Source organism: Diaphorina citri, unplaced genomic scaffold (assembly GCF_000475195.1).
Source record: "Diaphorina citri unplaced genomic scaffold, Diaci psyllid genome assembly version 1.1 scaffold909, whole genome shotgun sequence".
NCBI lineage: Eukaryota > Metazoa > Arthropoda > Insecta > Hemiptera > Psyllidae > Diaphorina > Diaphorina citri.
In genome coordinates, this window is record NW_007378340.1 from 86,782 (window position 1) to 112,210 (window position 25,429).

Consider the following 25,429-nt stretch of genomic DNA (forward strand, 5'->3'; position numbering starts at 1 on the left):
CTTTGAACATGCATTTTGGAGAGCGAACTTTTTTTTCTTTTTCCCACAGTGTTTAGTTTTATCTATATGTATAGCTTCTTGGTTTTGTTCTATTTGCAGACCCAGCTGCATCAAAGAAAAAACGAAATCCAATCGCCGAGATCAAGTCCTAGTAGATGAATCCAAGAGACCTTACACTTCATTTGTAATCACTAAGAATAAACTCATGTCCCGAGCTATGTAAATAAATCATCTTGTTTTAAACAGTGAATCCATGGCTTACGGATAAAGCAGTCCAGGCAAAATCAATCAGATCTTTGTATATCTGCTAGGGTTTACGTGGTCGAGCGGGTTTCGAACACAATCAAATGTCTTCTGACAGTTTCATTTGTCCATACACGGTGGGTTTTGAGTCAGCTATGTGTGATACATTCCTAGGGTGTATCATGCCCATTATTAATTCACCGGGTATGGAATTGATATTCAAAGGTGACTTGTAAACGTTCATACTGGATAAATATTCACGCAACTTATTGCAGTCAGAAAAATTAATGTTCTTAATTGAGGACCAAGCCCTTCATGTTAAGCTTTACTCTGCTATGTAGAAATAAAACTATTTAAAATTATAACGAATACAAACATAATATTTAGGTATTATTTTCATTTATTTATTATTTTGCTTTGGTAGGGTTCTCCTTAAGAATCTTTTTCAATGAAGTACTTCAAGGTCGGGACACACATAGATAACCGTACTGGTGTAACCTCCTGAGCAGAGGCCGTAACACGGACAACAGTCGGTAACGATGCGGTGGTAGAAGAACACACTTGTTATACACCGCTCCTAGGTACGGTTATACAGAACATTTCCGTACGTGGGTAACGATGCGGTGGTAGGAGAACACACTTGTTATACACTGCTCCTAGGTACGGTTATACAGAACATTTCCGTACTTCTTCAATAAAGGTCGGGACACCTTTACACAAAAAAATCTTCTATCTGACTTACTTGTTCTATTATACTGATGCTCCTAGGTACGGTTATGCAGAACATTTCCGTACTTCTTCAATAAAGGTCGGGACACCTTTACACAAAAAAATCTTCTATCTGACTTACTTGTTCTATTATACTGAACGATTTCTATGAAAATTCCGCGCTGGTTAGCAGCTCTAGCTTCCTCGTATTAAAACTCACAGTGAGGTTACTCAAATTACTCTGTACTGTGGGTAACGATGCGGTGGTAGGAGAACACACTTGTTATACACCGCTCCTAGGTACGGTTATGCAGAACATTTCCGTACTTCTTCAATAAAGGTCGGGACACCTTTATACAAAAAAATCTTCTATCTGACTTACCTGTTCTATTATATTGAACGATTTCTATGAAAATTCCGCGCTGGTTAGCAGCTCTAGCTTCCTCGTATTAAAACTCACAGTGAGGTTACTCAAATTACTCTGAATAGTGGAACTATCTTCCGAGGATCTAGATTTAGACCGGGACCAATGGTTTAATTTAAACCGGTTTAATCTTAACCCATCGGATCTATCGTCTAGATCTATTTTCACCGGATTAATGCCCGTTATAACCGGGCTGATCGGTTTAAGAGCGTCGGTCTTGGAACGGACTTGGTATATAGTTTGTTTGATATGTTGGATTTGGGTGTCTAGATGTTCAAGGCGAATGGTTTTGTCTTGGTAATCTTTAAGGAGATGTGGATGGAGATTAAGTTCACAGCTGTCAGTTAGAAGTGAGACTTGGCGCAGATGACTGTTGCGGGTTCGGACGCTCTTGTTAAAACATTTTGATGTCTGGAAATCAAAAGGAAAATGTTTTTAGTGCCAGTATAATGATGATGATGTGCTCAAGAGAATTCATACGTCCTTCAGTATTCTGAGTAAGTTTCGTAGCAATGAACCATTTGCCATATTAGACTCGTGTGGTCTGTGTCGTAGCATGTCCATCCCGTAGTATGCTTTTCATCAGATGAGCAAGAAGAGACGTAGTGCTGGGTCAACACCAGAAAGTAGGTAACCCGTTGAAATATTATTTGAAATACGAGTGCAAATACTTTAGTGGGATTCAAACCCGGAACCCTCTGTATGAAAAGCAAGAGCGTTACCACTGGGCTAAATTCGTATAAGCTTAACACATCTTTTAGGTCTCTTCGCCGCTACACATAAGCCTCAAAGCGGACTTTTTAGTCCGTCCTTCCTTTATTATTACAATAGACAATAGTAATAAAAAGGTAGGTATAAGGGACGGACTATTGTATTCGCTTCGGTGTCGTCTGTCTGTCTGTCACTCTGTCCCCATAGAAGGACTTCTTATCCAAACCTAGTCGACCTATATATATCAAATTAAAGGTCTTTTTACCAGGAACACGAAAATGGTGGTGCAAATTTTGTCCAGAGAACCGTAAAGCCAAAAAATCAAAAAAACTGGTTTTTGGGGGATTTTTTTCACATTTTCTCACACAAATGAGCTCTGATCTTGAAATTTGTCGCGACGACCTATGAACTCAAAGCGAGAAAGTTTTAGATAACACTTCAGTCGTTCTTTTAAGACCAGTTTTAGCGTCACCTATGTTAAGTTACGTCGATCGAGGCCAATAAATGGATGGGTGACTTAAACCTTATATTGGGAATAAAGGGAGAACGGGCTTTAGTCTTGATTTTAAATCCTTACATGAAAGTAAAATAGAAAAATCAAATCAAGAATAATAATAAACTGAATATTAAACAAATTAGGTAGGTACATAGGTACTGATTTACAGGATGTGACCTATGGGCGTGAAAACATGAGCTATAGACGTGAGAACGTGACGTGTGGACGTGATAACTATTCCTACATTGGGTTGAGCAGTGAAGACATGGAAGCTGTGGGTTCAGAACAGGGTTTGATTGATGGAAAGATCAACTTTGATGGCACACTCAGAAGTGTTCTCAACGATGCTGCTGAAGGTAGGCCGGTTGATGCCAGGGCTGATGTTGACAATGCCGATGCCAAAGTTGCTTCTAAAGCAGGAAAGGGCGATGGTAACGATTTTGATGACCATTTTGGTGCCAATCGCAGACGAGTTCCAAGTATCAAGTCGTTGATGGTCTGTCCGTCCTGCGAGGATTACGATTGGTGAGTACTGCGAGGGTCCGGGTTCGATTCCCGACAGAGGAAATTTTTTCAGACCGCTTGATTGTGACCGCTTGATTGTGACCGTATTTGGACCAGAAACATAAGAGGAGGAGGAGCCCCCATAGAAGTTTCGGCGATGGTAACGATTTTGATGACCATTTTGGTGCCAATCGCAGACGAGTTCCAAGTATCAAGATAATTCCTACGTCCAAACGAAATACTTTTGACGAAAGTTATACTGATACCCACTGAGCTTGGACGGTAGGGCGCCTGCCGTGTATCTAAGCTCTAAGCGATAGGTCGCTGATTCAATTTTCGTCCAGGGCGGATATTATCTTGAACGGATAATGTTCGTTCTCGGAACGGCTGGCTTTCTCCTATCCTGTCTTCCTTTTCTCTTCGATTTCGGGACGACAAAATCTTAGCAGTTACAGTCCCCTCTCAAACCTCTTGGAAAAAAAACACTCTCTCAATTCTTAAATTACTCATGTGTCACACCTATTCCTGAACTCTTAATTTAGCTTGTCATTTTTTTCATTTTCTTCTAATTTCAGCTTAGGGTTCTCAAGCTCGTATAGTCTTGGACCACTATGAAAGTTCTCCTCAGTATTATCATCTCCACGATAGGGGCTCCTTACTGATGAAATTACTTGCATTTTATCATTTACTGATTAAATTCCTTGTATTTTACCATTTGCTGATGAAATTCCTTGTATTTTATCATTTACTGATGAAATTGTAGAGTCGTACACATACACACGGCTTCCATATTTCGTAAAATATACACATGCGTGTATCCGGCCATATGTGAACAAAAATAGAGACGTCTATATCCATCCATAGGAGAAATATTGTTAAGAAACACTAAAAAATATACCTATGAGACTTTATATGTTGCTATTAGAAACTATAAAGTGCATACATAATGAGAATGTAAAGATATAGTAACTGCGTTGAATGAATAAGATGGTTAATTTACCATCTGACCATTTATTACCTGATAGGATAGAGCTTAATGCTAACACTATTGATCTGATGATCACTCATTAATAATAATTATTATACTACTTGACACTAGATATAGCAACGTACTAATTGCCTCTATTAATGATGACTATGTGGGAACGACTTTTTATAATTATAGCACATTTAGTCTATGTATCTCTATCATCAAGTGATAGCATCAGTCATAGTCAGTTGGAGTGTTGGAGATGAAACATGTAAATACTGGACAAAATTGTGTACAAGATGTAAGATTCCCTCGAAATCTCGAAAATTGTTATCGGTGCATATCAACCTATCAATCGGTTATTTTTCAACTAAAAATAATACAACTACAACTTGTAAACAATCGCATACGAGTACACACGTTATTCTAAATTCATAATACATATTGAAGAAGAGACAAGGGATAGGGATAGGGATAGGGAAGAGGTAAAGGATAGATAATAGGAAGGAGGGAAGAGGAATAAAGAAGGAAGGAAAGAGGCAGAGGGAAGGGATAGGGAAGAGGAAGAAAGAGGGAACAAGCTGGGCCCGTCCCTCCCAGAAATTTTTAGCCCGTAGTTTATTCGATCGTGATTAGAGAAAATCAATACCTATGTACCTACCTAATTTGTTTAATATTCAGTTTATTATTATTCTTGATTTGATTTTTTGATTTTACTTTCATGTAATGATTTAAAATCAAGACTAGAGCCCGTTCTCCCTTTATTTCCAATATAAAGTTGAAGTCACCCATCCATTTATTGGCCTTGCTCGGCGTAGCTTAACAGAGGTGACGCTAAAACCGGTCTTAAATTAACGACTGATATCTAAAACTTTCTCGCTTTGAGTTCATAGGTCGTCGCGACAAATTTCAAGATCAGAGCTCATTTGTGTGAGAAAATGTGAAAAAACTGTTATCTAAAACCTTCTCGCTTTGAGTTCATAGGTCGTCGCGACAAATTTCAAGATCAGAGCTCATTTGTGTGAGAAAATGTGAAAAAAAACCTCCCAGTTTTTTTTTTGTTTTTTGGCTTTATGGTTTTCTGGACAAAATTTGCACCACCATTTTCGTGTTCCTGGCAGTTGGCATCGAGTTAATCCTAGTTGCATTTAATTGAAATAGAAACATATACGCATATACCCCAAGAATATTGTCTTGTGATCATGATGAATCGTGCACGATGGTTTTAGGTTCTCAACAAAAGGAAACGGCACCGTTGGTCTTCCACCCAACCACTTAAATTTCTTCCTTCCCTGTGAGCCTTTCCATGTTCTAATGGACCCAAAAGTTCTCCATGATGGTTCGAGTCCAAGTCAAGGGATAACTGAAGGTGTATTAAGTGAGAAACGACATCTGTGACAAGCAGTATGCTTGAGAACACAGTTAAAATTGCCTTTTTTTTGGTGACTGATACTTGTGGTAACTGAAGTTCAAATAATCCTAACTTTATAATTGCCGTCTATTCATTCTAATCTCGTTTTTTCCATCACCCATACCTATCTAATGTGTTTTTTTGTTGTTGCTGTGTGTTAATCCACTATTTACGTATACCGTTTCACACCTGAGTGTTGTATTAACCGTTTGTGTCACACTGGCTTTCTTTGTATACTGCTTACAGATTGTTCAAATTTCAAATATAGGGGCCCTAAAAACACGAAACTTTTACAATCCCACACAGATCGTTTTTAACATGACCCATCTGCTTGTGTACTTACCGGCTTATGTGATAAACTGATAAAGTAATATTTGACACAAATAGGTATATCTATTGAGTGATTGCCTAGCCTAGTTCATTAACACAACTTCACAGTTTTTGCTTTCTTTTACGTACAAAATCACCCCCGCTGGTAATTTACTGTTCATGTGTTAATTCTTCCTACTTCAAGTGTTTTACACAGGAACTATGGTTGATGCTTCCACTCTAACGTACATAATGAAAACGCCAAGAGCCATCCAAGTTAGCTACAAGTCTTTTTATAATCCCAACTGGAATTGTCGTCTACCTTGTAGAAAAAAGTGTGAGAACCGCCTACCTTGAAGGCTCGGGTTCGATTCCCGCCTGGGATTAGCTTTATCCTGAAGAGATAAGTTTTTCTCTTCGATTTCGGGACGATAAGACCTCCGTTGTTACAGTTCCCTCTAGCAATGGGTTTTACCCGTTGATTTGTTAATCAATCAATCAATCAATCAATCAATCAATCAGTCAATCAAACCTCTTGGAAAATTATCAAGCCATTAGCTCAAACTATCCCTTGTGTTCTCGTCACAGGAGGTCGGAGAAGGTTCCAAGCTTGCCCGGAGCCTGGTCCGGCTCAAATCCATTATTGGGAAAAACAAGAAACACTTTGGCAACAATGAAGAGCTCAAAGATAACAACGCCAATCTACAGCTGGAGAATTTGGTGCGGGAAGTGCTGCAGAATAAGAACACCCCCAAACCAGCGCTCACTGAAGAAACACTCTTTAGGTGAGTAAACAAACAGACAGGCAGACAAACGTACGAACATACAAAAAACAAAATAAACGAAAGAACAACGAATAGACAGACAGATAGACAAAACGGAATGATATGAAACGAAATCAAACAATCATCGTCCTGCTACCTCAGCGATTCCTACCCGGAGCAAAATTTATCCTAAACAGATAAGATTCGTTGGAACGGCTTGTTTTCTCCCATCGTGTCCTAGTCTTTCGATTTTGGAGAGAGAAAAAGTAGATTCGTATAAACCTAACTTTTAGGGCGGTTCGCCCCTACATCCAAGGCTCAAGGTGGGCTTTTTATGTACGGAGTTAGACAGACAGACAGACACACACCGAAGCGAATACAATAGTCCGTCCCTTATACCTTTTTATTACTATTGTAATAATAAAGGAAGGACGGACTAAAAAGGAAGAGTAATGTATTGTTTTCACTTCCATTTCAGTACGGACAATGAGCTTGACTTGTGTGAAGTGCCTCCCAGTCATTCTCCTCCTCTGTATTACAGCCCCACTTCTGTCGCCCCACCTAACTTGTCTTCATCACAACTAAGGTAAGATACATTATTTCTTAGAATTACTATCAGCTTAGGAGAAGATCTTATTGTAAAATGTTCAAAATAAATTAATACTTAATCCTTAGTACATAAAAAGCTCTTTCTGAAGGTTAGGTGCTGGAGCCAACAGCCCTAAAATTTGACCATGTAGTGTTGCTGTCCTGAACGAAATTACATAAGATATTATGGGAACTGTAAAGGTAGAAACACACTACCATTATGTCATGTCACGTGAAGTCATGGGGAGTCAAAAAGATGTTTGTAGTTCAAAGTTTCCCCATAATATTTTAGGTAATTTCGTTCAGGACAGCCACACTACTATCACGTCATTTGAGCTCACTTGACGTAACGCGATGGTGGTGTGTTCTACCTTAACATGTTTTCGTCCGTTTACCTCTTTTATTCCAGTCTCTACCACCACCACCATCAGCATCCGCCACTGTCGCTCAAATCCCCCACTCTCTCCGTTCAGTCCCTGTCGCAACAGTACAACGCTCACCTCTCGGACTCCTCGCACCCCACTCATCTCTCCGCCACTATTCTCAAGCCTTCTCGCTGTTGCTGCATCCACGCCAGATCTCACGGAGCAGTGCCGTCGGGAAGTGCTCCTTCCGGGGTATCGGCAGGCCACGGGGGAATTGTTCCTTCTGGCGCTATAGGAATCGTTCCTTCTGGGGGAGTGGCAGCTCATGGAGGAGTGGCTCCGCATTGGGGGACAGCACCTTCCGGAGCATCGGTGGGCCATGGGGGCATACCATCGTGGACTGGACCCTCTGGAGCGCCGTCAGACGAGGTCCCCGGGCGGGGCAAACGAAAAAGCCTGCACGCACAGGACCCGGAATCGCCCGCGAAGGCAAGCTCAAAATACTCCAACAACATCTTCCGCAGCGATGAAACGGAATGGCGGACCGAGCCGTCGAGTAGGGCTATCAAATCGTTCAAGGACCGCTTGAAAGGCGCTTCACCCGAGATCGTCAACGAAAAGGCCGACCGGCTCTCCGAAGTGACGCGGCGGGGCAAGCGGCTGAGCCTGAGCGATGACGCCAACAAGGGGGGTCATTTGAGCAAGCGATTTTCAGTGCCTTTGGAACCCAATAAGACTGAACCCACTCTTGTACATAGTGAGACACAATCAACTTCGAATAACGCTTCGTCTGTGATAACCCATCTGATGAGACCATTCCATCATCAAGGAGGTAAGTGGATAGTGTCAACAATTTAGATTTAAAAAGAAAGAAAAAAAAGAGGTTTCGTAAGGGGAACTTTAACTGCTAAGATCTTATTGTTTAGAGTTTAGGATGGAATCAGCATCGGGTGGGAATCGAGCTTGTGACCACCAATAAATTAGGTACCTAAAACTAAAGTCAAAGCCGCTCTTGCAACAGAAAATCAGTGATCTGATAATGGTTTCTCTTGAAAAACAACTTAAACTCGTAGTTTAGGGCTCTTTAGTAAAGGTTCCAACTCTTTAGTCCTATTCAAGCAGTATAAACGTGACACGGTCCCAAGTTATACCATCAAACGTTTCACAACCAAACGAACCACAAAACAGAGTACCTTCTGTGACGGGTACCTTTTCAAGGTTATACCTTGTCGAGATATTACGTCTCGAGACGGAGAATAGGATTAAGACAAGAGAGAAAAGTAAACAGAAGTTTTGGTAACGGAAAAACAGGGTCACTTACAACAAACATTAATTATATTATTATATTTATTCTCTTTTCGTAGCTTCAAGTTCACCTTCCGCTGTACATAGTCCTCTCTCCACCGCCCTCCCGTCAGGAACATTAGATGCTTCTGTTGACCCGCACCGAACTTCAGGTCTTCCTAGTCAAGCTGCACAAAGCGACGCGTCGTCAGCCCTTCCGTCAAACCTTCCCCCCGCTACTGGGTCGTCCCCTGCCAGTGACGTAGCTCAAAGGACGTCAGACCTTCCAAGCGACGCAATTCAGAGAGTATCAAATCTTCCGTTTCACAACCAAACGAAGCACAAAACAGAGTACCTTCTGTGACGAGTACCTTTTTAAGGTTATACCTTGTCGAGTTATTACGTCTCGGGACGGAGAATAGGATTAAGACAAGAGAGAAAAGTAAACAGAAGTTTTTTAACGGAAAAATCAGGGTCACTTACAACAAACATTAATAATTATATTTATTCTCTTTTCGCAGCTTCAAGTTCACCTTCCGCTGTACATAGTCCTCTCTCCACCGCCCTCTCGTCAGGAACATTAGATGCTTCTGGTGACCCGCACCGAACTTCAGGTCTTCCTAGTCAAGCTGCACAAAGCGACGCGTCGTCAGCCCTTCCGTCAAACCTTCCTCCCGCTACTGGGCCGTCCCTTGCCAGTGACGTAGCTCAAAGGACGTCAGACCTTCCAAGCGACGCAATTCAGAGAGTATCAAATCTTCCCAGTGACGTCGGTTACAGACAAGATCTTCCAGTTCAGACGTCGGACCTTCCAAGTGACGCAGCTACGAGAGTACCGAACCTTCCGAGCGACGCAAGAAATGATCTTCCAGCGCATAGAACGAATCTTCCTGACGCAAGCCACAAATCGGATCTTCCACCTCTTTCGGCTCAGGGCGGCAACGCTCCAACTAATCTTCAAAGCAATACACTACACGGTCAATTACAATCTAACGGGGTACCATCAAACAGTGTTCGATCCGCACAATCCAACGGGGGACACTCGAACGTTATGCCATCGAACGGTGGCCAATCAAACGCACAAACTAACGAAGCGCAAAGCGGTGTATCGTCGAACGGTGTTCAATCAAACGCACAACCGAATGCTGTGCCCTCAAACGGTGTTCAATTAAACGTACAAACCAACGGAGCACAATCTCGCGGTGTGCCCTCAAACGGTGGCCAATCAATTGCACAAACAAACGCTATACTTTCGAACATTATGTCATCAAACATTTCACAATCCCACGGTGTGTCCTCAAACGCTGGTGAATCAATCGCACAAACAAATCGGACACATTCAAACGTTTCACAATCAAACGGATCACACAGCGAAGCACAAACCGGAGTACCTTCAGCCGGGGTAACTTTGGTCAAGGACCTCGCGCGAGCGCCTCTCCGGGATCCGGTCTCCCACCGGTCTTCCATCTCTATGTCCAAGTCACCCCACCGACGCCAGTCGGTTATTCATCAGTCCCCTTCGCTTCACCAGATTGCGCACCAGCAGAACATTTGCTGCTGCCAGTTTCAGGTAAAATACAACGAGGATTTGGAGACAGGTGAGTGAGTTATTTCGTCAATGAGTCAGATCCACATGTATGTAACTCACGCTATAGTGAGAGCTACAACGAGGATTTGGAGACAGGTGAGTGAGTTATTTCGTCAATGAGTCAGATCCACATGTATGTAACTCACGCTATAGTGAGAGCTACAACGAGGATTTGGAGACAGGTGAGTGAGTTATTTCGTCAATGAGTCAGATCCACATGTATGTAACTCACGCTATAGTGAGAGCTACAACGAGGATTTGGAGACAGGTGAGTGAGTTATTTCGTCAATGAGTCAGATCCACATGTATGTAACTCACGCTATAGTGAGAGCTACAACGAGGATTTGGAGACAGGTGAGTGAGTTATTTCGTCAATGAGTCAGATCCACATGTATGTAACTCACGCTATAGTGAGAGCTACAACGAGGATTTGGAGACAGGTGAGTGAGTTATTTCGTCAATGAGTCAGATCCACATGTATGTAACTCACGCTATAGTGAGAGCTACAACGAGGATTTGGAGACAGGTGAGTGAGTTATTTCGTCAATGAGTCAGATCCACATGTATGTAACTCACGCTATAGTGAGAGCTACAACGAGGATTTGGAGACAGGTGAGTGAGTTATTTCGTCAATGAGTCAGATCCACATGTATGTAACTCACGCTATAGTGAGAGCTACAACGAGGATTTGGAGACAGGTGAGTGAGTTATTTCGTCAATGAGTCAGATCCACATGTATGTAACTCACGCTATAGTGAGAGCTACAACGAGGATTTGGAGACAGGTGACTGAGTTATTTCGTCAATGAGTCAGATCCACACATGTATATAACTCACGCTTGTTTTTTTCCATTTGTCATGACGACGAACAGTTTGACCAAAAAAAGCGACGTTTTGATGTAATTGACGGGGTTTTTCTCACGCATGCGTCTTGTCGTGAGAGTTATAACGAGGATCTGGAGACAGGTGAGTCATGGAGCTCTTCAATGAGTCAGATCCACAAGTAACTCGCTCTTTGTCCTCACAAAGCCCCGTTACCCAGATGATTGTTATCTGGTTACTAGAAATAAGTAAAAACTCTTTTTAATTTTAGATTTTCTATTTCTATTTTGTGCTTGTAACATGTAAACAATTTGTTTTGAGTTGAAATACATGAAACTTTGAAACTTCAAACTTTAACACTCTATAGAGATCAAACTGGAACAAAATCATGAATCTTTGTGGTAAAGCAGAGAGCTTTTTCACGTTTTCGTGGGTATCCAGCATTTCCAAGTGCCTCCTTTACTGTTAATTTTCATCTACTCGGTATCATCAATTTATATTGGTAATGCCACCACTAATCGCTACTCGATTAAAGTAGCTACTCACTTGTCCCCACGAGGGAGCATTCACAATTTGTGTAAGTTGAGACAATCAACTGAACAACTCATAAAGGGCATCCATGAGCCCTCAAAGGCTCGATGGAGTCTAAAATTGAGGAAAATGCTGACGTCCAGTAACATTCCAATCCGAACAAAATGAACTTCATTGTTTGCTGCAAGTCCAAATTGATCTATCAACTATACTGAAATGTCACTTGACGTAAGGTCAGTGGTACATAAGTCCAGTAGCAGGACTACCTACCACCTTACCAGCCATTAGGCGCGAAGAGACAATACTTCTCACTTAGGTGGTGGGTCAACACGAGAACACCAGAAAGTAAATCTTTGGAATATTTTCAATTCAAATACGAGTATTTTTTTTTTTTTTTTTTTTTTTTTAACAACCCACCTTCCTAGCTACCTATAGTCAAATATCGAGCATAAAAAAAAGTCAAATAATAACCCCCAATGCAATGTGCGGTCACGTAATTTAATCTGGGTGCCTGGGTTACGTTCACCCAGGGGTTAACGGACTGCCAGGGTCTTCTCCAGGTAGATATTTGCATAAAAAAAAACTAATATTAATAATATTTTTTAGCTCGATCAAAATTAATACTCAGTTTGTAATATTATGAATTATGAGACTTGTGTCCCCATTTGAATTAATAAATAACCCACTGTCAATGTTTCATAACATAAATAAGTAACCCATTGAACTATGGTACTTAAGTCCCTGTAATAGCGTCCTAATCGCTCAATAACTACCGGTCATTCGGAAGGAAATCCGCCATGTTTCACATGAAATTCATCCTTCGACTTTCACCGGCCCGAGTGAAGGTTACAAAGTGGCCGAATTATTCCACATCCGTCTCAAAGGAAGGTCGAAAGTTGACACAAATCATTTATCACAACTCCCCTGAGCGACCTGGTATTGTAGAGCTATGTATGAATCGGCCACAAGCTAGAAATGCGCTTAATGCGACCCTGGTGGAAGAAATATTGACTGCTGTGGAGGCTATACGAGGAGATGAGGAAGTAAGGTGTGTTCTGCTGAGGAGCTTGGTGAAAGATGTGTTCTGTGCGGGTGAGTAGCACATTGCTTATAATAGGTGAATTTTCTTTCGGAATCGGATGGCACGGCATTTTGGATTTCCTATGGTTTAGTACAGGTGTCATTTCTGATTCCAAAAGAGAACCGGTTCTTTTTCCGAAAGTTTTCTGAAGGTACACCTCATTTACGCTTTACTCGATTCTCAGGATTGGGCAGATTTGAGAATCTAAAGTTCTTGATTTCCTTTATTTTATCTATTAGTCTATTAGACTTAATTAGAGGGTACTGTAACTCGGCCCGAAATCGAAGAGAGAAGAAAGACAGGATAGGAGAAAGCCAGCCGTTCCAAAACCAATGTTCAAGACGAACTTTTCCCCCAGCGAAAACCTGTGACCTATCTCTTGCAAGGTAGACCCACTACCTTTCAAGATGACTAAGCTGGTAACTGACTTTATTATTGACCATTTCAGGCGCGGATCTCAAGCATCGTCTCACGCTGAACGAAGATCAAATTCGTAGCTTCGTCTCCACACTCCGCTACATGACATGTCAACTCGAATCCATCCCTGTTCCAGTCCTAGCTGTTCTGGATGGTAGTGCATATGGAGGAGGTTTGGAGATGGCTCTGGCGTGTGATATCAGGGTGGCCGCGTCTAATGTTCGTATGGGGCTGGTTGAGACTAAGCTGGCTATCATACCTGGTGCCGGGGGCACACAACGACTGCCACGAATTGTAGGTGAGTTCTGTCATAGGTCTACTTTTTTGAGAGAGGGAGGGAGGTTTGATAGAGGGAACTGTAACTGCTAAGGTCTTATCGTCCCGAAATCGAAAAGAGAAGAAAGACAGGATGGGAGAACAAACATTATCAGTTCAGGATAAAATCCGCCTGGGCGGGAATCGAACCCGCGACCTAGCGCTTACAAAGCAGACGCGCTACCAACCAAGCTAACTAGACTGGCACTTTCTGTTTGATAGAGGTCTAACGCCCTTGTGCAACTGATGAGGTTTTTATTTTCATTGACGAGAGTTTAACAGTCGATTCGTCGACAAGCTGTCCGCCTCCTTACATTAACCTCACCAAGCTTGAGTGGGGCCTGGAAAAACCAGCAGCATATGATTGTCCCGATGATAACCTCGCAAATATTCTATTCTATTCCATTATTAATAATAATTTCCCCTTCTCCTCAGGTATTCCCCTAGCCGCACTCTACGAAGAGTGGGAGCACCCCCATAGGAAAAGATACTCCCTCTACGACCGAAATAAACCAAGACGATTTCATGAAGGATGAAAACGAATACCACGATCTCGAGATGTTAGCGAGGCGAAACGCGAATAAGAGAAAACGGAAACGATCCAAAACCATCGAACTGAAGAGAAAGCCGGACGAATGGACACATCTAAACGAAAACCTGCCCTCGTATGCTGCGGCACTATAACACTCAACCTCCTCTCTAACTATGGCCATCCGACACTGATTGGACTAGCTGGTATCTCAGTACTGGAGGACACAGGCAATAGAGTCCACACTGACAGCATACAAGTGATGAATACAGTAGATCATAGTGTAGAGAAGTAAGTATAAGAGTGATATCCAACCGTTCCGAGAACAAGCATTGCCTATTTGTGTTGGATAAAATCTGCCCAGGACGGCAATCAAACCCGCCATTCAGCGCTTATAAGGCAGACTATCTTCTATCTTCTAACCTTATTCCTGTTATAATCACAGCCTCCTCAACAATGACTGTATGTCATCTCTAGATACAAGATACATGTGGTGTACTCCATATCGTAGAGGTCTAGTAGTTACCCTAGTGATCAAGTTCTCGCAGCCTGTACACATCAGTGCCCTCATCGTTTGGAACTACAATGCTTCCATCGAGATGTCTTATTGTGGGGTGAGTAAAACTAAAAACAGAGCGGAGTGGAGAGCAAAGCTCATTGAGCATCGAGCAGGTAAAAGGTAGAGGGAAGTGACGACAGAACTGAAAGTAAGAAGCTCTCTCTATGCTCTCTGCTTAACTCTGTTTCTATTCTAACTTTACTTGATGTTTTTTCTCCCCCCCCCCCTTTTTGAGCTAAATTCCCTTTAGGGATAAGTTATTCGTCTTGGGGCAAAGTCACAACTTTTTTTAATAGTTCTTCAGTGAACCATATATAACTTATTTAAAAATCTGGTGTGAACATCACACGACTTTCCTTATCCTATTGAATGATGCTTATTTGAGTGTTCTTTTACCCTAACTTTTACAATATCTCTAACCGTTTTGTCGCTATAGCTGAAAACCGCCAAAAAACGGTCGAAATCTGTCCAAAAGCGGTAAAAATACCGCCAAGCGCAGCAACCATCTCAAACAAACGTTTTGTGTTGCATCCTTGTCACATTAGTGAACCACATACCAAATTTCAAGTTTCTAGCTTATACCGTTCCCGAGATATTGTTAAATTACACCAAAAACCGCCAAAAAGCGGTAAAATGCCGCCAACCGTTGCACCGATCCTAACCAAAAGTTTCGTGTCGCATCCTTGTCACATTTGACAGCTACATACCAAATTTCAAGTCTCTACCTCTTACCGTTCTCGAGATATTTTGTTTACAGACACACGGACACACAGACACAGACACGGACCAATGGCTGAAACTTTGGATTTAAGCTCTAGGGACCTCAAAACGTGTTTTGGCACTAAAAACTGACCATCGAAAATTTGACCCGATTACATTACTTTCCTTCCTATAGGATAAAAGTAAAAAATGGTGTTTTGGATTATTATTCTGAAATCCAATTTTATCTAGTGTAAGAGGCCCTGATAACTTTGGGGGGGCTTAAGCCCCCCAAGCCCCCCCCCATTTGCCATATTAGACTCGTGTGGTCTGTGTCGTAGCATGTCGATCCCGTAGTATGCTTTTCATCAGATGAGCAAGAAGAGACGTAGTGCTGGGTCAACACCAGAAAGTAGGTAACCCGTTGAAATATTATTTGAAATACGAGTGCAATATACTTTTGTGGGATTCAAACCCGGGACCCTCTGTATGAAAAGCAAGAGCGTTACCACTGGGCTAAATTCGTATAAGCTTAACACATCTTTTAGGTCTCTTTGCCGCTACACATAAGCCTCAAAGCGGACTTATTGTGTCTGGACTACCACTGGGCTGACCATGTCCCCTCTTACTTCTGTTCCAGGTATTACTGAAGAGGAATATGAGCAGCCTCTCATGCCCAAGGGATTTGTATTTCAGTTCTCTCTACTCAATACTTGGGGTGATCGATATTACTTGGGATTAAACGGGATTGAGCTCTATGATGAATTTGGTGATCTGATCCCGCTGACAGCTGAAAGTAAGTTGAAGATGTTTTTTTTGATATTAAAAAGTTGGTAACTTTTAAGGATATTAACAACACGTGTTAAAACAACATAAAATCAATAGGGAAAAATGATAAATACATAACAAAGTAATCTTATAAAACAAAAAAGCGAACTGTTATCACCGTAACTATGAGGGAATCAGGATATGTATGGCAGTTAGGGTGTATTTTCCTTGATAGCGCGTCATCCTAGGATTTCCTATGAATTAGTACAGGAGCTACCACACCAAAAGAGCGAATTCAGGGGGTTTCAGTTTCCAAAACCTCACCTAGCTTGAGTGGGGTCGGGGAAAACCAGCAGCACGCGATTTGCCCACATGGTCACCCTTCCGGGTGCTAACCACGCGATACGTTGCTCAACTTCAGTGATTAATGGGGAATAGTGTCATACAACGTGCTATCGCCACTGCCGCTCTGGCTGGATATACATTTTGATCGTTATTACCTGCCTCGGTGGTGTAGTGGTTAAGACGCTCGCCTGGTAAACAGGAGGGCGTGGGTTCAATCCCAGCCAAGGCATGGAATTTTATTCTCATTTATTTGAGAAATTACGACATAATAACGGAGCTCAAAGGGTTAGGTGGTAGAGAACGCCTCAGGCGTTAACCCCGACTAGTGGTTACCTTCCCCTCAAGAGTCTATTATTTATTACACCTATGTTTGGTTTGACTTGCAGATATATTCGCGTACCCAGCCGGTGTGCATATCCTACACGGTATGGAGAACGACGCACGAACATGTGATAAGCTGATAGACGGAGTGAATAACATCGCAGACGGGACACACTCCTGGCTAGCTCCTATATTACCACAAGAAGTGAGTAGCTAGATGATGATGTGCTCAAGAGAATTCATACGTCCTTCAGTATTCTGAGTAAGTTTTCGTAGCAATGAACCATTTGCCATATTAGACTCGTGTGGTCTGTGTCGTAGCATGTCCATCCCGTAGTATGCTTCTCATCAGATGAGCAAGAAGAGACGTAGAGCTGGGTCAACACCAGAAAGTAGGTAACCCGTTGAAATATTATTTGAAATACGAGTGCAAATACTTTAGTCGGATTCAAACCCGGAACCCTCTGTATGAAAAGCAAGAGCGTTACCACTGGGCTAAATTCGTATAAGCTTAACACATCTTTTAGGTCTCTTTGCCGCTACACATAAGCCTCAAAGCGGACTTATTGTGTCTGGACTACCACTGGGCTGACCATGTCCCCTCTTACTTCTGTTCCAGGTATTACTGAAGAGGAATATGAGCAGCCTCTCATGGACCGGGGTGATCGGTTTAAGAGCGTCGGTCTTGGAACGGACTTGGTGTATAGTTTGTTTGATATGTTGGATTTGGGTGTCTAGATGTTCAAGGCGAATGGTTTTGTCTTGGTAATCCTTAAGGAGATGTGGATGGAGATTAAGTTCACAGCTGTCGGTTAGAAGGGAGACTTGGTGCAGATGACTGTTGCGGGTTCGGACGCTCTTGTTAAAACATTTTGATGTCTGGAAATCAAAAGGAAAATGTTTTTAGTGCCAGTATAATCTGTAGGTCTGTAGACTTTTTCGTTAGACTTGGAGACCACTTTTTTATGCTCGTTGCATTAAAATGGTACCTAGTCAGCTCCCATGGCGTAGTGGTCACTGCGCTCGCCTTGCACGCGGGAGACCCGGGTTCGATTCCCGGCGGGGGGGTCAAGAAATTTGTATCATGCAAATGATTGATTCCGTGACTGGCTGTTGCGGGGCCCACCCAGCCTCGTGAGAAAATGAGTAGCTATGACACAGGTTTTAGAGCGGTAGAACAAGAGCAAGTCTAGCGAAAAAGAAGTTTACAGTGTTGCCGGGCGTGTTGCCTCTTCCTATGTCCCTTCTCCTTCTCCCTTCGATTTTGGGACGATAAGACCTTAGCAGTTACAGCTCCATTTGGCAAACCTATTCAAGAAAAAGAAAAGTCAAATTTTCTTTCTAACTTACCGTCTCCAAGGTTTCACGTAAATATTGCAGATTCGTAGACAAAGAATCAGTGCGGGCTTTGAGTGTAGATATTTTATGTTTCAACTCAGAAATGTTTGAGCGATAATTCCGATTGTTATCCTCTATGCGACGCAACTCGGCAATTCTGAAGGCAAAAAAAAGGAAGTTCATTGTGTTAAGCATATATGCTTGTCACAAATGTCGTTCTCCGCTTTAGACTACGCTAGATTTTATAACTTGACTTGGACTCGAACCACCAACCTCTAGATCCGAAGTCCACCGCGCTAACCACTACACCACTGGGGTTGGATGGGACAAAATAAATAATGAATTATTAGAGTGAAATATACAACCTCCGTGGTCATGTGGGTATAGACTTGTAAAGTCTGGGTTACTTTCTGGTGTTCTCGTGTTGACCCAGCACCTAAATGGGAAGTATTGTGTCTCTTCTCGCCCATCTGATGAGAGGCATACTACGGGATGGGCATGCTACGACACAGGCCACAAGCGTCTAATGTAGCAGTTGTTCCATTGCTACGAAATAAAAACGGCGGTGGAACACTCATCTCTTAAAACAAACTAAACTTTCTAAAGTTTAAACAAAGCTGGGTTCACAGTCCACACAGATGTTGACTTCGAAGTTCACGGGTTCTATTCCCCGTGCTTTGAATACGGGTTGAACTGAACCTCAAAATTTTGGTGACACTTTTATTGAGGAGCTTCTTAAAACGAATAATCACCAATGGCTACACTACCAGAGTTTTTTTTTTTTTTAAGAGGTTTGACAGAGGGAACTGTAACTGCTATGGTCTTATCGTCCCGAAATCGAAGAGAGAAGGAAGACAGGATAGGAAAAAGCCAGCCGTTCCGAGAACGAACATTATCCCATCAGCTTAGTTGGTAGGATAAAATCCGCCCGGGCGGATTTTATCCTACCAACTAAGCTAACTAGGCTGGCAAAAAAGATCTTTTATTTTCACTGCCCTGACGCAAAGACCAGTCCCTATAATATTTGGTTCATCTACTACACCTCAAAGTTTCCATTATTTTCCCTCAAGTCAAACCATTTTTTTTTTATCAAACAATGTAAAACAAATTCAAACAATACCAACTTGGTAAAACTCTCACCCTGCCTCCTCCCCTGATAACGAACGTGTGAAGTGCTGAAGTTCAGTAGAATCATTTCAGCTAAGGTTACACTTCTTGCTGATAGTCAAACTCAGTCCAGCTTTAGTCCAGATTGATTGACCCGAAGAAGAGAGTTGTGATTCTGAGTTGTGGTAATTTTGAGTTGTGACTAGTTCGGAAGAAAATTAGGACTTTATCTGTGTGTTGTGCCGTCGTTAATGGTCGATTATGCCGCTGCAAAAGGTGAGTGAGAGTGCCTTTTCTGGGATTTTTACTTTTTTATAGTTCTTTAGTGTGCTGTGTCGTTTTGGCAAGCCAAACTTTGGGCAGTTCGTCACGTCAATACATTTTTATTGACTAGGTATTTCTCTTCAAAGTAATTAGAAAGTATTGCAATCGGTCCAAATTTTCAAAATCGGGAAATGGGTGGAAAAATTCATTTTAGGGTCCCCTGATTCCGAAAAAGTGGTTTTTATCCAAATGGTCTGTCTGTACGTTTGTGCTTTTAAACTTTCTTTTTTTTCTCTTTTCCATGTTAGGTACATTTTCTTATTTGGTGTTGGACGTTGGTGTGTAAAGCCGAATTTAATAATTATAGGGGAAAAACGGTAATTTTTCGTAATACATAGTCAAAAGTGACAGTGCTTCATTTTGAGTAGGTATTTTGTTATTAAGATAAGGAAGGACGGACTAAAAAGTCCTGAGCCTCTTCAGTTTTCACCCCTGCCATAGATAAGGGAACGGTACTACACCCTGCGTTATGATGCCCACCATCGACAAAAAATAAATAAATGGTATAGTCCAAGAATTTCTTACTTGTCGTCTATTTTCGTCTGTATTCGTGCGTTCTCGGCTTGGACTCGTTCATAATCGTATATCTGTACATTCTGGTCTCCTATATTATCCATCAGTTTCAACTTAGCCTCGCTGGATCTGATTTGTTCTCTTAGTTTGATCTCGGCTGATCTCGCCTCACCTTCCCTCTCGTACGAGACTGATTGTGAGTCCAGGAGTTTGGAGAATTTCTGAAAAAGAAATGATCAAAGCAAAAATCATGCATTCTTTGTGGTAAAGCAGACCTTTTTCAAAACTTTTGTGGACATTACGACATTACTAGGTGCTTCCTTTGCAATCAATTTTCATATTTCAATACATACCTCAATACATATCTTTTTCCAGACTAGTTAACATGGGGGATAGCGCGTCTGCCTTGTAAGCGCTAGGTTATTGGTTGGATTCCCGTCCGGGCCGGATTTTATCCTAAACAGACAAGACTTGTTCTCGGAACGGCTGACCTATCCTCCTCTCTTCATCCTTCTATCTTTCATTTCGGAATAATAAGAACTCCACTGTTACAGTTCCCATCTACCAAACCTATTCCCTCTATCAAATTTCTTTTATAAAAAATCTCACCTTGATCATGTTATCTTTCTTGCCTGGTTTCCCCCCTATGACCAGGGCCGTGACCTATTACAAATGAAAAGTCTAGTAACTGAGGCCTCTTCAGCTGTTTGCTACATTAGACGCATGTGGTCTGTGTCGTAGCATGCCCATCCCGTAGTATGCCTCTCATCAGATGGGCGAGAAGACCTCGCTGGACCTGATTTGTTCTCTTAGTTTGATCTCGGCTGATCTCGCCTCACCTTCCCTCTCATAAGAGACTGATTGTGAGTCCAGGAGTTTGGAGAATTTCTGAAAAACAAATGACCAAAGCAAAAATCATGCATTCTTTGTGGTAAGACAGACCTTTTTCAAAACTTTTGTGGACATTACGACATTACTATAGGTGCTTCCTTTGCAATCAATTTTCATATGTCAATACCTGAATCTTTTTCCAGGCTAGTTAACATGGGGGATAGCGCGTCTGCCTTGTAAGCGCTAGGTTATTGGTTGGATTAACGTCCGGGCCGGATTTTATCCTAAACAGACAAGACTTGTTCTCGGAACGGCTGACCTATCCTCCTGTCCTATCCTCCTATCTTGCATTTCGGAATAATAAGAACTCCACTGTTACAGTTCCCATCTACTAAACCTATCCCCTCTATCAAATTTCTTTTATAAAAAATCTCACCTTGATCATGTTATCTTTCTTGCCTGGTTTCCCCCCTATGACCAGGGCCGTGACTAAACCCAGTTCTGTCTGCCTCAGGGTCTGGAACAGCTGAGTCCATGCCTGTTCCATTCTACTCTTCTCTCTCTCCAGAACATCCTCTAGTTCTTGTTTGCTCTGGATTTCCGCTAGGTTCGCCTGCTTCACTTTATGATAGTTGTTGAGTTTGTTCTCGTATGCAGCCTCTATCTCTGCACTGGAAGTTTCTTGCTCCTTGAAAACATGGTCCATCTGGGAACCTGTTTGCTCTGGATTTCCGCTAGGTTCGCCTGCTTCACTTTGTGATAGTTGTTGAGTTTGTTCTCGTATGCAGCCTCTATCTCTGCACTGGAAGTTTCTTGCTCCTTGAAAACATGGTCCATCTGGGAACAACGGGATTATAGGCGTCAGCCGAGTTATCTTTGAGAGTAGCGCGTCTGCCTTGTAGCCTTGTAAGCGCAAGGTCGTGGTTTCGATTCCCCCCCCCGGGACCGATTTTTATTCTAAACAGATAGGATTCGTTTTCGGAACGGCTGGCTTTCTTCTATCCTGCCTTCCTTATGTCTTCTGTCTTCAATTTTGGAACGATAAGAACATAGCAGTTACAATTCCCTCTATCTAACCTAAAAAAAATATCGTTTTTGGAATGGCTGGCTTTCTCCTATCCTGCTTTCCTCTTACCTTTCGGAACGATAAGACTTCAGCAATTACAAAAAAAAAAAAAAAAAAAAAAAAAAAAAAAAAAAAAAAAAAAAAAAAAAAAACACGGAAAACTCGAAATAAAACTCAAACCTCTGTTCGTTCGTTTAATTACAGACAACTACGGGATACGTACCTTTCTTTTCTTGAAGAACTCCTTAAGGCATCTCTTAAGCAGATCATTTCTCCTCTTGATCCTTCTCCTATTCCTCAGGATATTTCTCAGCTCCTCAATCAGAGCAGCCCTTTCTTCTGAATCTTCATCATCCTGGATTTCAGGTTTATCTTCCCCTGGGAATAATCCGTTCATAATGGGAAGATTTTCCGTCTTGGTAGCGTAGTGGTTAAGATACTCGCCTGGTAGTCAGAAGGACGTGGGGTCAATCCCAGCTGAGAAGTGGAATTTTTTTGTTGATTTGAGAAGTTGATCGCATAATAATAGAATTATGGAATCTTGTATCTTGACAAACGAAAAACTACTCTTGTATCTTGACTAGGAAATGTCTATATGAAATTATGAGAGCTTATGCACGTACATTCCTATACGTACGTCTGTGACCTACATCTGAACAGGCTCCGAATTACAAGAAGGGAATCTTAGGGGAAAATCAGACTATAAACATGTAACCCTCAAATTCAGCCTGAAATCGAGCCTGGTATTCCATGGCTCTATGTTCCATCTCCGTTGTCTGCGTACAAAGTTGTTTATAGTGGTAACCATGACAACATACATCTGTTTCTTTTCCGACCCCTGCCAGCCTAGTTAGCTTATGTTGGTAGTGCGTCTGCCTTGTAAGCGCTAGGTCGCGGGTTCGATTCCTTCCCGGGGCGGATTTTATCCTGAACGGATAAGGTTCGTTCTCGGAACGGCTGGCTATCTCGTATTGTTTTCCTTCTCTTCGATTTCGGGACGATAAGACCTTAGCAGTTAGTTCCCTCTATCAAAACCGCTTCAATTTTTTTTTCCAGGTGGTGATTATGAACAGGGTTAGGCTAGGCTTGCGAGCGCTACTTCTTTTCTTTTTATCCTCCCCAAGAGGTTTGATAGAGGGAACTGTAACTGCTAAGGTCTTATCGTCCCGAAAGCGAAGAGAGAAGGAAGACAGGATAGGAGAAAGCCAGACGTTCCGAGAACGAACCTTATCTGTTTAGGATAATCAAACCTGCGACCTAGCGCTTACAAAAGGCAGACGCGCCAATGGAGGAGTTGCGATTGGGAAAATATTATTAATAAAAGGTCGATTCCTACGTAAAAACTTGTGAAAAATCCAAATCTGCGGTCAAAACTCCAAAAAAGTAACTTTAAAAGGTCGAAAATTCAATTTTTAATTGCCGCATTCTAATGAAAAAGTTCAAAGAGTTGTGACGTCAGATTTCACGTCAAAATACGCAGAAACGCTTGCGCACAAACAAACGAAGCGAGTGTCATAAATTATGAGGTCATCGCCTGCGGGAGCGTGTGCCGTGACATCAAACTTCACGATTTACCGGTATTTTTTAAATCGGTTTATCTCGGTATCTAGAAGTCGTAGAAGAAAAAGAAAAATTCCGTTGTTCCTCATTTTTCCTGCTCTATGACTTTGAAACATCACCTTAAGTAAGCGCAACTGATCTATTAGGCTGGCTGTGAATGAGCTTACTATGACTTGAACGACTTTGGATAAAGACTTGTGTCCTAAAGGAAGAAAAAGAAAAGAAAAATACCCGATGTTTTTTCAATCACTACAAACACTACACGTAAAATTTTATATTTATCGGAAATAATTTATGAAAGATAAAAGTTATTTGAAGTAAAAATGGAATAAATAAGTAATAGATTAATTAAGTAACTCGTAGCTAAGATTTCAATTCTAATAATGCAAAGAATAGATAGTAATTCACAGTAGATATAAATTATTTTCTATAATGCAAAGAATAATCCATATTTCTTAAAAGTGAAATAACTCCAAAGTTTTTTTTTTTTCTTTTTAAAATTAAATACATTAGACGAATTTGTGCAAATTTAGACCAAAAGTACTACAATTTCTTAGAGAACTTCAAGAAAAAATTAATAATTCAAATGGCCAAGTATTTACTAACTGCTAGAAAAATAGACAAAAACCATGTTCTTCCTAAAGTTTGGTAGGTAATGAATGTAAAAAGGACAGAAACCATACAAAAACAACATCTAATAACAACAACGACAAGAAAAACAAGCAATCTAAAAATTCTAAATTGATCTATCACTCATATTTATGTACGAACAAACAAGAATGTGGTGTCTTGAATAAAACGCAACAATTTTAAGGGAAATCTTAAGCAATCTTGACAAATTTAAGCAATTTTGAACCAATTTTACGAAATTGAAACCCAATCTTAACCAATTTTTACGAAACGTCGATTTCCATTAGACGTGTGTAGCTGGGATTGTAGTGAAAATGGGGGGATTAGATTTAAAAATAGTGCTCATCGTGAAAAAGCGAGACAAAACGGTAAGAAGTTCAAATAGATCTTCTACTCAAGAAATAAAAATATAATTTAAATATCGGGGGAAAAACACGACTTCTGTTACTTAATTTTACATGAGGTTTTTGAGATGTATTGATTTTCTTTCTTGATTAAGATTGTTTTCAAATAGAATATTTCCATCTGTAATTAAATCTTGGTTTGTTGGGGGGGAGTAAAACCTTGGTTTGGGGAAGTTGAACCTTAGTTTGCTGTGGGAGTTAAACCTTGATTCGTTAAGAGTGTGTTCCTTATTTTTTCATACGGAGAAGGTTGCTTGTATCAGGGCCAGGGGAACATATTATCTGGTTAGGGGATAGTTATAGGGGTATAGGGAGGGTATTAGGGACTTATTCGTCCCCAGTAGCTAGGGGATAGGGAGGGTATTAGGGACTTATTCGTCCCCAGTAGCTAGGGGATAGGGAGGGTATTAGGGACTTATTCGTCCCCAGTAGCTAGGGGATAGGGAGGGTATTAGGGACTTATTCGTCTCCAGTAGCTAGGGGATAGGGAGGGTATTAGGGACTTATTCGTCCCCTGTAGCTAAAGGATAGGGAGGGTATTAGGGACTTATTCGTCTCCACTAGCTGCAGCGAGGGCCAGGATGATTTCAAATGAGAAGGGTTGGAACGCATAACCCAAACCGGAGTAGAATTTACTCTGGAACTCCACCCTGGGGACATAGATGAGAAAATATAACGTGAATATAATACCTACAAATCGAATATAGGTAAGTCCAAACCTGGTCGACCTATAGGTATATCAAATTAAAGGTCTTTTTACCAGGATCACGAAAATGGTGGTGCAAATTTTGTCCAGAGAACCATAAAGCCAAAAAACCAAAAAAAAACTGGTTTTGGGGGGATTTTTTTCACATTTTCTCATACAAATGAGCTCTGATCTCGAAATTTGTCGCGACGACCTATGA

At 41.5% G+C, this 25,429-nt stretch overlaps 3 protein-coding genes and 2 long non-coding RNA genes across 5 annotated transcripts in view; 4 read left to right on the top strand and 1 right to left on the bottom strand.

Annotated features, from left to right (window-relative positions):
- The first annotated feature begins 122 nt into the window (after nt 1-122).
- LOC113468972 lies at nt 123-1,766 on the top strand. Its single transcript, XR_003392537.1, has 3 exons — nt 123-824; nt 1,012-1,177; nt 1,418-1,766. It is a non-coding gene; the product is annotated as an uncharacterized LOC113468972 (long non-coding RNA).
- A 1,009-nt stretch (nt 1,767-2,775) lies between these two features.
- LOC113468969 lies at nt 2,776-11,157 on the top strand. The gene is made up of 9 exons (XM_026826318.1): nt 2,776-3,078; nt 6,365-6,561; nt 7,019-7,126; nt 7,538-8,325; nt 9,299-10,375; nt 10,491-10,547; nt 10,749-10,805; nt 10,921-10,977; nt 11,093-11,157. The coding sequence occupies exons 1-9, from the start codon at nt 2,776-2,778 to the stop codon at nt 11,155-11,157; spliced, it is 2,709 nt and encodes a 902-aa protein (XP_026682119.1).
- A 1,171-nt stretch (nt 11,158-12,328) lies between these two features.
- LOC103512996 (methylglutaconyl-CoA hydratase, mitochondrial-like) lies at nt 12,329-14,066 on the top strand. Its single transcript, XM_008477806.2, has 3 exons — nt 12,329-12,809; nt 13,247-13,513; nt 13,966-14,066. Exons 1-3 carry the CDS (start codon nt 12,515-12,517, stop codon nt 14,064-14,066), a joined length of 663 nt encoding a protein of 220 aa, XP_008476028.1. The 5' UTR covers nt 12,329-12,514.
- Nucleotides 14,067-14,201: 135 nt separating this feature from the next.
- On the top strand, nt 14,202-14,609 carry LOC103512997. Its single transcript, XR_003392536.1, has 2 exons — nt 14,202-14,350; nt 14,505-14,609. It is a non-coding gene; the product is annotated as an uncharacterized LOC103512997 (long non-coding RNA).
- Nucleotides 14,610-25,071: 10,462 nt separating this feature from the next.
- Nucleotides 25,072-25,429, bottom strand: part of LOC103512999 (V-type proton ATPase 116 kDa subunit a) — a 10,897-nt gene continuing 10,539 nt past the window's right edge. The window contains exon 10 of the mRNA XM_026826319.1: nt 25,072-25,174. Coding sequence (XP_026682120.1) covers nt 25,072-25,174 — 103 coding nt within the window. The remainder of the gene's footprint in view (nt 25,175-25,429) is intronic.